Source organism: Postia placenta, assembly GCF_002117355.1.
Source record: "Postia placenta MAD-698-R-SB12 unplaced genomic scaffold POSPLAscaffold_2, whole genome shotgun sequence".
In the NCBI taxonomy this organism is placed as follows: domain Eukaryota; kingdom Fungi; phylum Basidiomycota; class Agaricomycetes; order Polyporales; family Adustoporiaceae; genus Rhodonia; species Rhodonia placenta.
Genome location: NW_020169833.1, coordinates 2,509,011 through 2,522,230, shown reverse-complemented (window position 1 = coordinate 2,522,230; position 13,220 = coordinate 2,509,011). Strand labels below are relative to the sequence as shown.

Below are 13,220 nucleotides of genomic sequence, written 5' to 3'. Positions count from 1 at the left end.
CTCAATGGGTGAGCAGGATTGTATGATCAAGAACGCAATATCTTGCTACGTCGCTCGCCATTGACCAGGAGCTGCTCGAGGATGCTCTTGACGATGAGCTAATCAGTGATAGCCATTTATGGAGCGCGGATCACCGACACGAGCGCTTGCAGCTGCGTTGAAGTCCGGGATCTTCGTGCTTCGCTTCCGCCGCTTACCTCTAGCACTGTCTGTCGGCACTCAGCGAATGCGCTCTAACACTTGGCATGATTATGATAGGCCGTGAGTAATGCCTCCCGCGAAGCTCATTCCTCACTCTCGCGATAGCTGGTTGCACGAACGACTACTAAAATTCATTTCGCAACTTGCCCGAGTCCTCAAGTCTTTTCTGTCAACACGTGCATGGTACTCAGCCTTTCGAGACACATCCATCGCAGAAGCCCTCTGCAGATCTGGCTGTACGCCTGCCAGCGCAGGTCCTTCGCACCCTTGCGACAATTTGTTTCGCGAATTGGACAGCCCTCCTTCGCCGCCGGCGGACTATCTCATTCTGTTAAGGTGAATAAACGCCCAGATTGATATGCTGCCACAAATTTGACGGATTCCAGGGGCTTTCCCGCGCTCTGACAGAGAATCCCTGTTGGATCAAGTTTGGCCAGTATGGTGCCGCGTTTTTTCCAATGCTAATTTAAGCTCCAGTCCAGAGCTGCGGAGGTCTTCAATAAGCAGTCTCGATCGCTAGCAAATAGCCCAGTTGGTAAAGCATGGTGGACTTCGATATCGATATAAACACGGAAGCAATCCAGGCACTCCTGCCTATTGCCCGATGCAATCGAATACACCCGGTATTGTGCGGCCACTGCGTCGTGCATCATTCCCGCGACACCTATATCAGATACCCTCTCACGGGCTGCCGCCACATTACGAAACGGTCGGCGTTAGAGACAAGTAACATCTAAAATAATCGCTCTTTTCGTCAGCAGCCATACCATTCTGAATGGGGTAATACTGCATCGTCGTGGCACCCATGGGTTTCAAGTCCCTGGGACCTGGGGCCCCATACGTAAGTTTACTTAGTTAAGAGTAGCTCTAACAAGGTTGCAATGCTTGACGCTCCAGTTGTCTTATGCTGTTGCCGTCCGTCAGTTGTCAGTTATCACCAGTGAGGTAAGGCAAGCCCTCTAATGCTCTGATAGGAAATTTACAACCCTTTCAGACGTCTTCAAAGTTCAGATCAAGGCTTTTGTGCCGCCCGTTCACGTAATTTCATTCGCTATATTCCGAGAATTCTCAGTCATATGCCATGCAACAGTGATCCATGAGGTTCGGATTCGATCAGCGCACAGGGTCCTGTATCCGGCACTCAGGGACCCACACGTTCTTTCATATTTCGGCACTTTGTCTGCTATGTTGGCTCACACACCCCAGATCGCCTCTAGCGCAGAGTCCTGGATGGCTGAAATTTCTCATATGCTCTCCATACGATCCTGCCATGTCGTCACGACGATATAGCGCCTGCTTATATTCCCATTAGATCGCGGGCGGTGGAGATACGTGAACCGCTCTTGAATCCTGTATCATCTGCGCCTTCTCATATTCCTGGGAGTTTCCGAGGAAGATACCGGTGATTGTGATGTCCGCGGGCGTAGATATGACGTTCATAGATCTCGGTGAATACGAAAATGTTTACGAGAAAGGCACGGCGCTCGCTGCAAAGACATTGCGAACACACACGGTCGGGCCCACGTCTATGTCGCGTGTCTGATGCATGGTTCCCTCGACCATCCCTTCCGGGGGATAAATCATTGCGCTCCAGGTGGATGGCACTTTGTGATCGAAGAATGCAAGCTACACGCCATTTTACGACCGCAGTTGTCCAGCGGACAGCCGTTTATCGGGACGAATATGCGACAATATAATTCCCGTGCATTATTTCATTCCGGCCATCGTCATGGGGGATTGTGGTATCCACGTTGTGCGGCATCGGACCACTTCGGCGTGATTGTGTCCATCAGGAGGCGGCCCTGACCATTAGTGTGCGAACGCCTGCCATATTTGTGCTAATGGCTGCCTGTTGATCTTCTCTGTGGCTCTTGCTGCTGTTAGACTTTCAGCATTGTGATTACGTCCCTAGTACGTCTCAGCTCACCAGCAGTCAGCAGGGCGATGTGCAGGAGATAAAGTAGCCAGATGTGGATGTCCCGAGACAAGGCGGAGGGAAGCTAATGCCGTCACAACGGCGTGCCCGTGCTTCAGGAATTCCCGGAAAATAAAGAAGAAAAGAATTCCCCTTTTGTTCATCGTAAGGTTCCAGAAATTCCTGGATATTTGGTGTTTGGCCCAATCCACAGATCTAGGATTCTCCCGATTCGCTATGATCCGCAACAACAATCACTCATGTCCACGCCTGCCTGTTGCTTCGTCTACACTCGCTTTTAAGGGATGGATCTCACATCCAGTCCCCTCCCATACGAAAGTCTCTCCTACAGTGTCATGGCCGACAGTTTGCATTAGTGCGTGTCTCTATTCTCTTCCCCTTTCACTCGACCGGGCTCTGATAGGTGTGCTGTTGCTATAGCCCCCCCGCTACTCATTATGTCCCTCCGTCATACTTTTCCCAGTCGCACGCCTCGGGTCATTTGCAAGTCACGGTCCCGACGCCGCGACAGGATACGACAACCCAGAGAAAGCGTCCGAAGTATACCCGCAGCAAGACCGGTTGCCTTACCTGCAGAGCCAAGAAGATCAAGGTAATCATGTTGCTCGCCACACGTTGACGAGTCCCTAAACAACCTCCGCAGTGCGACGAGTCGAAGCCAAACTGCTTACGTTGCACTCATGGGCAACGAGAGGTGAGTATGCTCCCGCATGCTATCTATCGTACCTAAGACGTGGCCATAAGTGTACATGGCCGGAGGGTGTTCCTGCTCGTAAGAAGCCTACACCGAGGAAGGAGCATACTGTGGATGGAGGATACGACACTCGCCCGTCAACGGCTGGTTCATCGGGAGTCTCGGACGCATCCACACCGCCCACTCGAGACATAACACCTCCGAAACGTGAACCAGTTGATGCTGGGTTGCCACCACTCGTCTCTCGTCGTCATAGGTACGTACGGCCCGCCAAGCTACCCTGCAGTTGACCAACCTCTGTAGTGAGCCGGTAATACAAGTACCAATGGCAGGCGACTTGGCCGCAGTCCGGCGACAGAGGTGACTTGTTTCATTTCGTTTGATTGATAGCCCACTCACAACTTGATTAGCGTGGCCGCCGCAGGCCAAGGATACCCCATGCATCCCAATTCTCATAGTTCTCACGCCTCTCATACCCAGATGTTGCCTGTAATACCCGAGATGTCTTCACCGTACTCAGCACACCAGCATTACCACAACTCATCGTACTCCTCTGCGTCTCATCAATACCCCCAGGCTGCCTCTCTCGCATTGCCTCGCATTACTTCACAGCATGATCATCTACGTTCTGTTGATGCTCATCTCATGTCTGGACACTGGTCATCTCCATCGCTGCTGACTCCTGTGGACCCTCTCGAGCCCTTCGTAAGTCACAGCGTTCATTCTATTTCTTTCTTTCGCTAATGAGAGATCTTATTGTGGCAATTCAGTTCCCTTCGGTACAGGAGAGAAACCTGGTGGGGCATTCTTCGCCTACTGTTCACAACATTAGATATCAATGAATCTATTTGTTCTTTTTCTCTGAAGATCCGTCATTACTGCGACAACGCATTGAGCATTATAATGGCCTACCCGTCTGAGAACCCGGTCCTCGCGGCAAATCTTCAATTTATCCTCCATCGCAATCGCGGGTCCGAAATGGCTGTTGAATCCCTGCGTATGGCATTGTTGGGGATTGCTGCGGTACACCAGTCTTTCCTCTTGTCGCGCCAGGGAGTATGTAACGGGGAGGGCGGTGCCGACGACTGCATGCAGCTGGCCTACAGCTTCCGAACAAAAGCCAAACATTCGCTCTATGCGGCCTGTAACACCGTGGATGGTGCAAGGGACGACGCCACACTTGCCGCTGCGACTGGCATTATTCTCATTGACGTGAGTGACGTGCTTCGGCGAGTCACCGTGTGCTTGGCTCAACCGCTGTCAGATCTTCTCTGGTGGGCAGGGTTGGGGCAAAACATTGACACTAGCGAAAACATTGGTGAACATGCGCGGTGGCCCGGCGGTCCTGCTAGCTCGCAGTCTACAGTCTAAGCACAACACTGTGACGGGAGTCTCGCGTGCGCGACTACTACTGGAAACTGTGGCAGTATATGAACTTTTTGGTAAATATTTATTGACGACCACGCAGTGAGACCCGATTGACACTGATTGTAGGATGCTTGTCAACGGGACAAGAGCCAACACTTCTGTCTCCTCATACTAGTAGTTGGTGGTAGGTTCATGATGCTCACCGCAACCCCTCGCGCTCTAATTACGTCGGTTTCAGGCTAGACCACGCGAATGCTGAAGATGTGACCTCGCATGTCGAAAAGGTGTTCGGAATGTCGCGTCAACTTGTTCCGCTCCTGGCACGGGTTGGTGCACTCTCTGGTAGTGCCATACTCCTACTAACTCAAGGCCAAAGATCACGTCATTTGTCTCTCAGGCGTTGAGGAACCGGTCAAAAGTTCGTGAATACTCTCCTGACGAGTCTGCCGTCGAGTCGGAGGACGTGGAGCGTGCCCGGATGTTGTACAGTCTCCTCGAGAACTGGACGCGTGCTCCAACGGATGTCGTCCCGTCAAGAGTGAGAATGGGCGACAACATCTATACCAACCTCGCACAGGTATCAAGTTCATTTCTTCCCTGTAGAACGGTCACTCATCCCTTTCAAGGTCATCTTATTACGCGATGTGCTCGGCCTGGCTCCTGACGACCCGCTCGTTCAGCAACACGCGAACACGATCTTGAACGGCTGTGCGGACTGCGGGCAAAGCACCATGGGCGTCGAGTGAGTCTTACTACATCGCTCACACTACTCGTTACCTAATTCTCGCAGCCTGAACTGGCCCTTGATCATCGCTGGATGTCAGATGTTCGGTGCTGACCGCCCTCGTGTTTTGAACATCTTCGATCAGTTCAGGTATGTTCCTGCTGATACCCCAGAACACGGATGCATCTGACCAGATGTATATTCACAGGCTCCAGTGTACGTGGAAAAACACGTTGCAGGTCCCAATAATATGCTCACTTCTTTATACAGGCTGTTACGAGGTCGAGACGTCCGAGCACATTGTCCTACAAGTCTGGAAGCGGCTAGATGAGGAGCTCCCAGGGGCCGACTGGCGGTCCGTCATGCATGACCTTAAACTTGATGTTCTCATTCTTTAATTTCATGTTGTTTATACGTCGATGTCCACGCAGCAGCTTTCGATATGCATAACGAAGATATACCACCTACGCTTGTAGTATAGATATTAACGCGCTATGATATTGCAGTAATCTAATACATTATGACATGACATGCCCTCACCGTTGGAGACTCGGAACATGATACCTCGGCGCGTCGCCCAACGTCCCATGCGAGCACGTCGAGCCAGTCAAGAGCGCGTCGAGCCAGTCAAGAGCGCGTCGAGCCAGTCAAGAGCGCGTCGAGCCAGTCAAGAGCGCTACGGAGGTACACCTGCTGAGATGCAGACTCACCTGACCACCATCACAGTGGGATGCGGAGATGATGCATCGACCTCAACGGTACCTTTCCGAGAGCAGCTCCGAAGATTGAAGTCATGAGTTATTGGCATGATGAATCAACTAGACACAATGTCAACCCAACGTTGAAGTGCCAACGAATACATCCAGGCGTTTTCACATGTGACATGTGAGCGGTCTGAATATCCACAACACACGGACGAGTGCAGTCTCAGAGCACCTGGCACCTCGGGCGTAACCATGTATGAACGTCATGCTCACGGCACCGCCATGTTTTGTATTTTAGGAAAACGACAATGTCATATCAGACCACTGCGCCTGAGGACATCAGAACCCGACACCCGCTCCGACGCCAGTTCATCCTGATGTCGGAGGTTTCACAGGGGTGTGAGAGACAAAAAGTGAGGACCTGACTGTGATCCCGCCATACGTCTAACGCGAATTGTGCGCGAGGCGCTTTCTTCAGCAGCGCTCATGATGAACTAGAGCGCGCTTCCGGAAAGTTCGAGCGAGTCATGATCATTGTCCGTGACCACTCACCGTCCACAATGTCCTCTTTACGAACGCCGCTGACCATTCTGTGGAAGATGGTAATAAGTATGGAAGCGAAGATGCCAGTATGGTACATGGAAACCCGTGCTTGCGGGTCTGAAGGCCACGAAGATAGATGTGGTTGTGCGCCATCTATCATGACGAGGCCAGTGGGTCCATACTACGGTGAACAAACGAGTCACATCATTAAATTTTTGACCGCGAGCAGCCTGGAGGACGACATGGTGGCTATCATTGCCAATTCGAAGGTACAGCTACATGCTGCAACACAACGACAGAGATGGGACGTCTGCGCTTGCAATGATAAGATAGAACCAGCATTATAGTCGCACTCCAGGCTCGGGTGTAATGGTCGCTCTGCAGCGTCATTGCCTTGACAGATGCGATCTGCTTTGCGGACAGAAACCGGACACACAAGGCGCGATAGCAATATTGTGCTGTTCCAATCGCGAGCATATCACTCGCAGGTTTGGCTAAGAAACCTCATATGGACCACCTCAAATCGGTGCCAAATCGACATAGTAGAACTGAACACAGGTCCGCACAGTATGATAGTTAGATCATAAGATCACAAGACACAGATTGAAGGTCCCGCACATACATGACTCACTTCCGACGCATTTAGCCAGGTGGGATCAGCGCTCTCAGGCTGGCTACAGCCATCCTCTTGACGCCGGATAAACGTGCGGAGATACGGAAACGAGACATAGCACGCCTTGTAGGTTCCTCCTTGCAGTTCGGGGAGTCAATGAGTAAGACCGACGAAACGAGTAAGACGTCGTGAGGCCGTCGGGAGCGCATACACCCTCGCGAGCGCAGGGATGATATTTGCGGCGAGGATTGCGGTGCAGACTTGCGGCACTGTGAGAGACCGAAGGGACGCCGAGCAGTGACTCCCATCGCTGTTTGGGCGTTGTTTGTTCGGTGGCTGTCGATGAGAGCGTGATCTCCTCATCGGTATTGACTCTCCTCTGACTCCTCGCCCTCTTATAGCGCCTCTCGTCCCCTCGCCCTCCTTGAAAGCCCCGACGTACACATCGCCGCTCAGCTTTCTGCCAAACCCTCAAGTTTCTCGCGGGTTCTTGCTCTCACAGGCGCAGAACTCGACACAAAGCCGGATCGTCCAAAGTCAGTGACTTCGGACATCCACTCAAACCCTCGCCATCGCAATGTACGCTCAGTGCGTAAAACGATACCCGAAACCGTCCCTCGTCCGCCCTTCAAGCCTTCCGGTCCTTTCTGCTTCCCAGTTCTCGTATCTTTATCAACAAGTAGCCTCTTCCACCACTAATGCTTCGTTGTTTTAATTTTTCTGCTCTCTAACTCGTGTCTCTGGTCTCGACCCCCACTCAATCTGCAAATCGCTCTCCTCAACATGCAAGCTGTGTCGCATACTTTGGCTCATCGCGGCCCTAGCGCATCGCGCGCTAGGGCCCGCTGGCAACCTTACTCCTCGGTCACGTTATCATCCAATGTCTCTGCACCTTCTCGCGCGTCTCCCATCTCTTATCTCTATACGCCCGCTTCGTCTATTTCCGCCTCCCCATCGACTACTTTCGCCCTCCCAGCCTCCGAAACCGATAGAACAAAAACTGCCTCCTTACCACCTCCTTGCGCCACACCATCTCGCGAAACATCCAAGCACCGATATGCCACCAGCCTAGTCGGTTAGTCCTTACTTTGTCCAATCTCCGCGATGATCACGCGTGGTTTTCGGCGTTTTGTACACAGCGGATGGTCCTTTGACAGCGTCAGACCTACGCTGTGTCGCGCCGCTGTCCTGTCACTGCATCAATATAAATTGCCAGGACAATCCTTTACTGCGTTTGCAGAGGTGTCTCACATATGTTTCGCCCACAGATCAGGCTGTCCGGTCCTTGTGTGATTCGTGGCATCCGGATGACATCCCGGCTGTCTTCAGTATACCGTCGCATGGACCTTCCCTGGCCACTGTAGAGCGGGACGGGCAGGCGCTTCACACCCAACACGTTCTCGTTTCCGGTCGGAATGTTCAATTACCCTCCCCAATTTCGCCCTCAACTCGGACCTCTCCGCTACCAACCGTTCCCGACTTCGAAACGTCTCGACAATTCCCGATAAGCTCCGCTAACAAGAGTCAGCTCCTGCCCATCAAGACTTTCGTGCACGAAGTATTGCGTCGTTCTCGCACCTCCACTGGCGTCTTGCAGACAGCGTTGTGCTATCTGGAAGCTGTTCGCAGGAAGGTGCCCGAAGTCCTTCGGAAGGAGAAAGAGAAAACCGCGAACGGCGATGTTACCGATGCCGAAGTTGCTGAGGAACGGATTATTATTTCTTACGACGATTTGGTAGACGCCACTGGTCTCTCAGAGTCAGACACAGTTCGTGTGTGTGATGACATCGAGATGCTGGCTACCCCCCAATCGTTGGCTCAGGAAGATATCTCCGACGCGCAGGCGGGCCGCCCTCTCACCTCTCGGCCACAATCTATCTCCTCCCTGTCTCCGCTCCCCCCTCTCCCGTCGCCTCTTCTATGCCCCCGTCGCACCTTCCTCGCCTGTCTCATCCTCGCATCGAAATTTTTGCAAGACCGGTCCTACTCCAATCGGGCGTGGGCGAAGCTTGCTGGCCTTGCCCCGCGTGAAATTGGGCGCTGCGAACGTGCGCTCGGAGATGCTCTCGAGTGGCGCCTCTGGGTCGGAAAGGACATCCATGTCTCGGAGAACCGGAGCGGACGGACTGTTGCAAGAAGCAAGAGCGATGGCAACCTGATGCGCAGAACCGCGTTCTATCCCCCTGTGGTCCCTCCGGTCAGGAGCTGGCCCTGCATGGGTATGTCCGCGGCGACGTCAAATTTTGCCCCGAATGCTACGATTGTGACACCAAGACCGCCACCGCAAGTAGGGCTTCGCCGCTACGCCACTGTTTCAGACATGCAGGGTGGACCCGTGCACGCTGTGTGTGGCAACACTCCGACCTGGCTCCGGGATCCGGTCGTCCTAGGCTCTGAGTCGAATATCACCGGGGTGGATCAATTTTACGCCGAACCTGAAGGAATGTGTGATGCAAGAGTGGAAGCCGCCACATACATTCCGACGCCGGCGCTGACGTATTCACCATTCTCGACGTCGTCCACCTCCTCCGATGGTGTCGACGAAGGGATCGCTCCGCCGACATACCGAGGACTGCCAACGCCGTCATCGACTTCCTACGCGCCGTCCTACCTTCCGGCATTCAGCGCCGATTGGGAGGACAAGTTTCAGCTGTCGATCCCGGCCTGCAGTCGCATTCCGAATATCTCCGATGGACTTACTCTGGCTGCCCTCAACCCTGCCTCTTCCAATTGCTCGCATTACGCTCTTCCTCCTCTTTCAGTTGCACTTTCTCAGGGTGGCATGTAGCTGACCGCTGTATTACTATTGCTCCTCAACGTCAGGGTTCCCTGTCTTTCTAGTCGCGCTGCGCGAAAGGGAAGAGAGCGGCGCTCGAACATTTCCATTATTCAGACACGGATTGATTCCTCCCCTAATCTGCTGCGCCTCCTCTGTACATATTATCGCATCGTGATCGTCTCGTTCGCCGCCTGTTGGTGGTCGATCTTGTTCCTTTTCTTGTGTGCGGTTCGTCGTGTATGTCTGTATGCTCTATGCGCGCATGCGTATCGCTTGTGTCTACCTCATGTTTGCTGTTTGTCTTGTGGACGACGCTCTTGCTTGCCCGGCTCGATCGAGATTACCGTCTAGGACTGCTGTACCGATGGCTGTCGACGGCGGTTTCCTGCACGTAAGCCTCGGCTGAAGACACGGTGAATGGACTTTGCTGGGTGTCTACAACATCGCAGACGCACTATCTACTGGCTGGTCACATGCTATGACTCCTGTGGGCCTAGCTCGGTCCCTGCAGTTCCGCCGTCGATCAACGCGATCATCAAGACTTCGTCTTCCATGCAAGTGGTCATCAGAATAAGATTTCATCCGACCAACGAAGTGTGGTACCATATGCATACTCTAGTAGAAATGCGATCCTGCACTCACAGCAAAGCCGGGCAGAATAGCCATTGACCTTCGGCAAGCGATGTTTCACGCCTAAGTAGGCCACACCACTGCTATCGCTCGGCGTCGTGCCTAGTAATTCTAGCAAGCTCGCCACAGAGATCTGCATGGGGAGATTGATACTCCTTCCCGGTGAGCCTTCTCGGCAATTTCGAACGCTGACGCCGCGTGATATCAGCGACTATACGGGATGCGTCAGCCACCAAGATGCACGGTACCACATGCGAATGTGCCCATATCCATGCTCTTCCCTTCTCACGTTGGACCTAAACATATAAGTAGTCCCTCCGCGACGGAGGCCCTCGGCCGCCTCCCAGGTGTACATTGGCCGCTACCGTCGTGTCGCTCCGACCCCCTTACTGCCTGAGATGTTGACCTCTGCCGTCGTTGGTCTTGTCGCGTGTGCGCTGTCTGTGGCGGGCACAGACGCGGTTGCCACCACTGGCAGCCCGTACAAGATTAGCCTGGCCTCCCGCAAGATTCCCAAAGGCCATGCAGCGGCCTTACGCAGGAGGGGGATGACAGCATTCAGTATCCCATTAGATGACCAGTTCGATGGGACCGATTTACAGTAAGTTTGAGAACCATGTGGCGTATTTCGCTTTTATATAACACCTGCCCTCAGATGGTTCGGAAACATTTCGGGTGAGTCTCAGGCTGTTACAGTGCATAAGGGAAGACAACTCACGATGAGCCTCATATAGTCGGGACACCCCCGCAAACAATCCCTGTCGTGTTCGACACCGGAAGCGAGACTTTGGAGTTCACGAGTACGTGAAGCCGTGGTACTTGTCGTTCAAATGCGCTCATTATCTACATAGGCACTCAATGTGGCGCTCCGTGCGCTAACCAGATCATGTTCGACACGGAGAAGAGCTCGACCTATATCAGCTACAACCAGACCTTCTCGATCGCGTTCGCGACGGGTGGCGGGGTCAACCCTGTGATCTCGGCCGATGAATACGTCCTCACAATGCTTGCCGGCGAGGACACCATTACTGTTGGGGGCATCGCGACACCCAACGTCTCGCTGTACACCGTCATCAACCAGACAGAGGCATTCGCTTCAGACCCGTACAGTGGCATTCAAGGTAGCGCTCCACTTAGCGCGTCTGGTCATGCTCGCTCATGCACAGTCAGGGATGTCAACGCAGGCCCAAGGGTTCTTCGCAGGGCTGGTTCAGCAGGGCTTGCCTGGTGAGACGCCCGCTATCCGATGAGTGTCACTCGCTAAGTACAGTTCTTTACAAGCTATGTTTGGCATGTACCTCACGCCGAAGATCATCGGCAATGCGGAGCTAACACTGGGTGGGGTGGACGAGTCAAAGATCTTCAGTGAGTTTGCGCCCCTTGGCATCTTTACTATTTGTGTAATCCTGACCCCCTCCAAGGCGACATCTTGTGGTCGGAGGTCCCAGCAGGGTCTGACGGGACGTGGCAGCTCAACTCATCGCAGATCTCTGTCAACGGGTACACCACGCCCCTGCTTGCGAGCAACCGGACGGTCATCTTTGACAGCGGCACGAGCAACGCCTACTTTGACACCAACACCACGGAGGTGAGTGCGCGACGCGCCGACACGTTGGCCCCAAACTGACATGCCGCCGGGTGCTAGGCGATCTACGCCATGATCTCTCCGAACATCAAGCCCTATGCGTCTGAACCCGGCGCATACGGGATTGCCTGCAGCGAGATCGGCACGCTTCCCGCGACGCTGGACCTCACGTTCACGACGATCACGGGCGAGCCGTTCAACCTCACGATCCCGAGCAGCGAGCTGAACGTTGGGCCGTTCTCGGACGACCCCTCGACATGTCAGACGCTGATCAACGCGTTCGATGGCCTCGAGCTGGTTGGCGGCAGCCTGCTTAAGCACTATTACAGTGTGTGGGATCTGTCGAACCAGCGCATGGGCTTTGCATGGAATGGTGCGTGGTATACCTTTCTTATGTTGAATGTAGTACTGAGGGGTATTGTCCAGGCGTGCCACAATGGCTTTGACGTGATACATTATAAGTATTTATGCGCGGACGCTTCAGAACGGGACATCCTGCGACTATGCTTCGGCTATGTATTCGACCTTTGCGAAAATACTCCGCATCAGATCCAAACTTTCTTTCCAGTCATTCATTCTTCTGTCTCACAATCATTTTGTTGTTTCACTCGCTTCGTCAATACAAACAAAGAATGTTACGGTCGGTCTGCTTCACTCACAGCGAGTAGCGAAAACTTGCCCTGCTTGAACATAGCCTGGTAGTCGATTTCAGGCAAATCTGCATGCGTAGGTCCTGCATGCGTAGGCCCCCCTGTGAGGAATTGGTGAATGCCTCGACTCGCATACCATCTCATGAAGGCATATGTGGGTCATTGACTAACACGTGTGGCTAGGGACTGAGGTCTCGCGATCGGACGGACAATCCGATCGCGGGTGCTTCTGTGGCGGCCACAGAAGCGCCACGGTGATCCAATCGATCTCAAGACCACATCTCACGTCACGACAGATCCTCGTTTGCTGCGCTCAGACCCTCTCAGACTCGGTGGTATCCAGGTCAAACTTGCTGCGAAGGCCTTTGTCTTCCCGGCAAGCAGCATAAGACCCATTGGCCATAGGGCAAGGAATACCTCCCCTAGAGCCACAGCGGCAAGGAAACGATGCTCTCCGTAGCAAGATGCTCACTCCGAGTCTCCGACCGCGTCTCCGCTCGCTGAGTGGCCAAGTAGTATAGCGCCTCCAGCGCTTGTCTGCGCAGGTGAGTGTTTTCTTGATATTTCTGCTTCTTCTCATCCTGTTGAAAGCGCCGCAACATGAGATACTATGCCCATGAAACTGGATTCACATTGATTGAGAACGAGAGAGTGTCTCCACTGGTAAGCGTCGAGGAGGGACAATGGAGAAACTGTATTTACAAGTGTTTGTTCGTGTGGGCGCATTGACGTGTGGTTGTTTCCAAAGCGGGCCACGCCTTTGTGTATGTGGCGAATTAAAACAGCGCATCAA

The 13,220-nt window shown here is 53.4% G+C and overlaps 3 protein-coding genes across 3 annotated transcripts; all 3 read left to right on the top strand.

Moving 5' to 3' along the window:
* Nucleotides 1–3,734: 3,734 nt before the first annotated feature.
* Nucleotides 3,735–5,321, top strand: POSPLADRAFT_1043874 (hypothetical protein; the record flags this gene model as incomplete). Its single annotated transcript, XM_024478402.1, has 9 exons — nucleotides 3,735–4,043; nucleotides 4,096–4,273; nucleotides 4,326–4,383; nucleotides 4,438–4,525; nucleotides 4,576–4,776; nucleotides 4,826–4,941; nucleotides 4,990–5,073; nucleotides 5,118–5,119; nucleotides 5,194–5,321. 9 exons carry the CDS (start codon nucleotides 3,735–3,737, stop codon nucleotides 5,319–5,321), a joined length of 1,164 nt encoding a protein of 387 aa, XP_024343234.1.
* A 3,759-nt stretch (nucleotides 5,322–9,080) lies between these two features.
* Nucleotides 9,081–9,880, top strand: POSPLADRAFT_1038624 (hypothetical protein). Its single transcript, XM_024477412.1, has one exon. It carries the CDS (start codon nucleotides 9,104–9,106, stop codon nucleotides 9,569–9,571), a length of 468 nt encoding a protein of 155 aa, XP_024343233.1. The 5' UTR covers nucleotides 9,081–9,103; the 3' UTR covers nucleotides 9,572–9,880.
* Nucleotides 9,881–10,545: 665 nt separating this feature from the next.
* POSPLADRAFT_1166453 (hypothetical protein) lies at nucleotides 10,546–12,430 on the top strand. Its single transcript, XM_024487921.1, has 9 exons — nucleotides 10,546–10,793; nucleotides 10,848–10,867; nucleotides 10,927–10,992; nucleotides 11,044–11,313; nucleotides 11,363–11,419; nucleotides 11,474–11,557; nucleotides 11,614–11,780; nucleotides 11,838–12,150; nucleotides 12,204–12,430. Exons 1-9 carry the CDS (start codon nucleotides 10,591–10,593, stop codon nucleotides 12,221–12,223), a joined length of 1,200 nt encoding a protein of 399 aa, XP_024343232.1. The 5' UTR covers nucleotides 10,546–10,590; the 3' UTR covers nucleotides 12,224–12,430.
* Nucleotides 12,431–13,220: the final 790 nt, after the last annotated feature.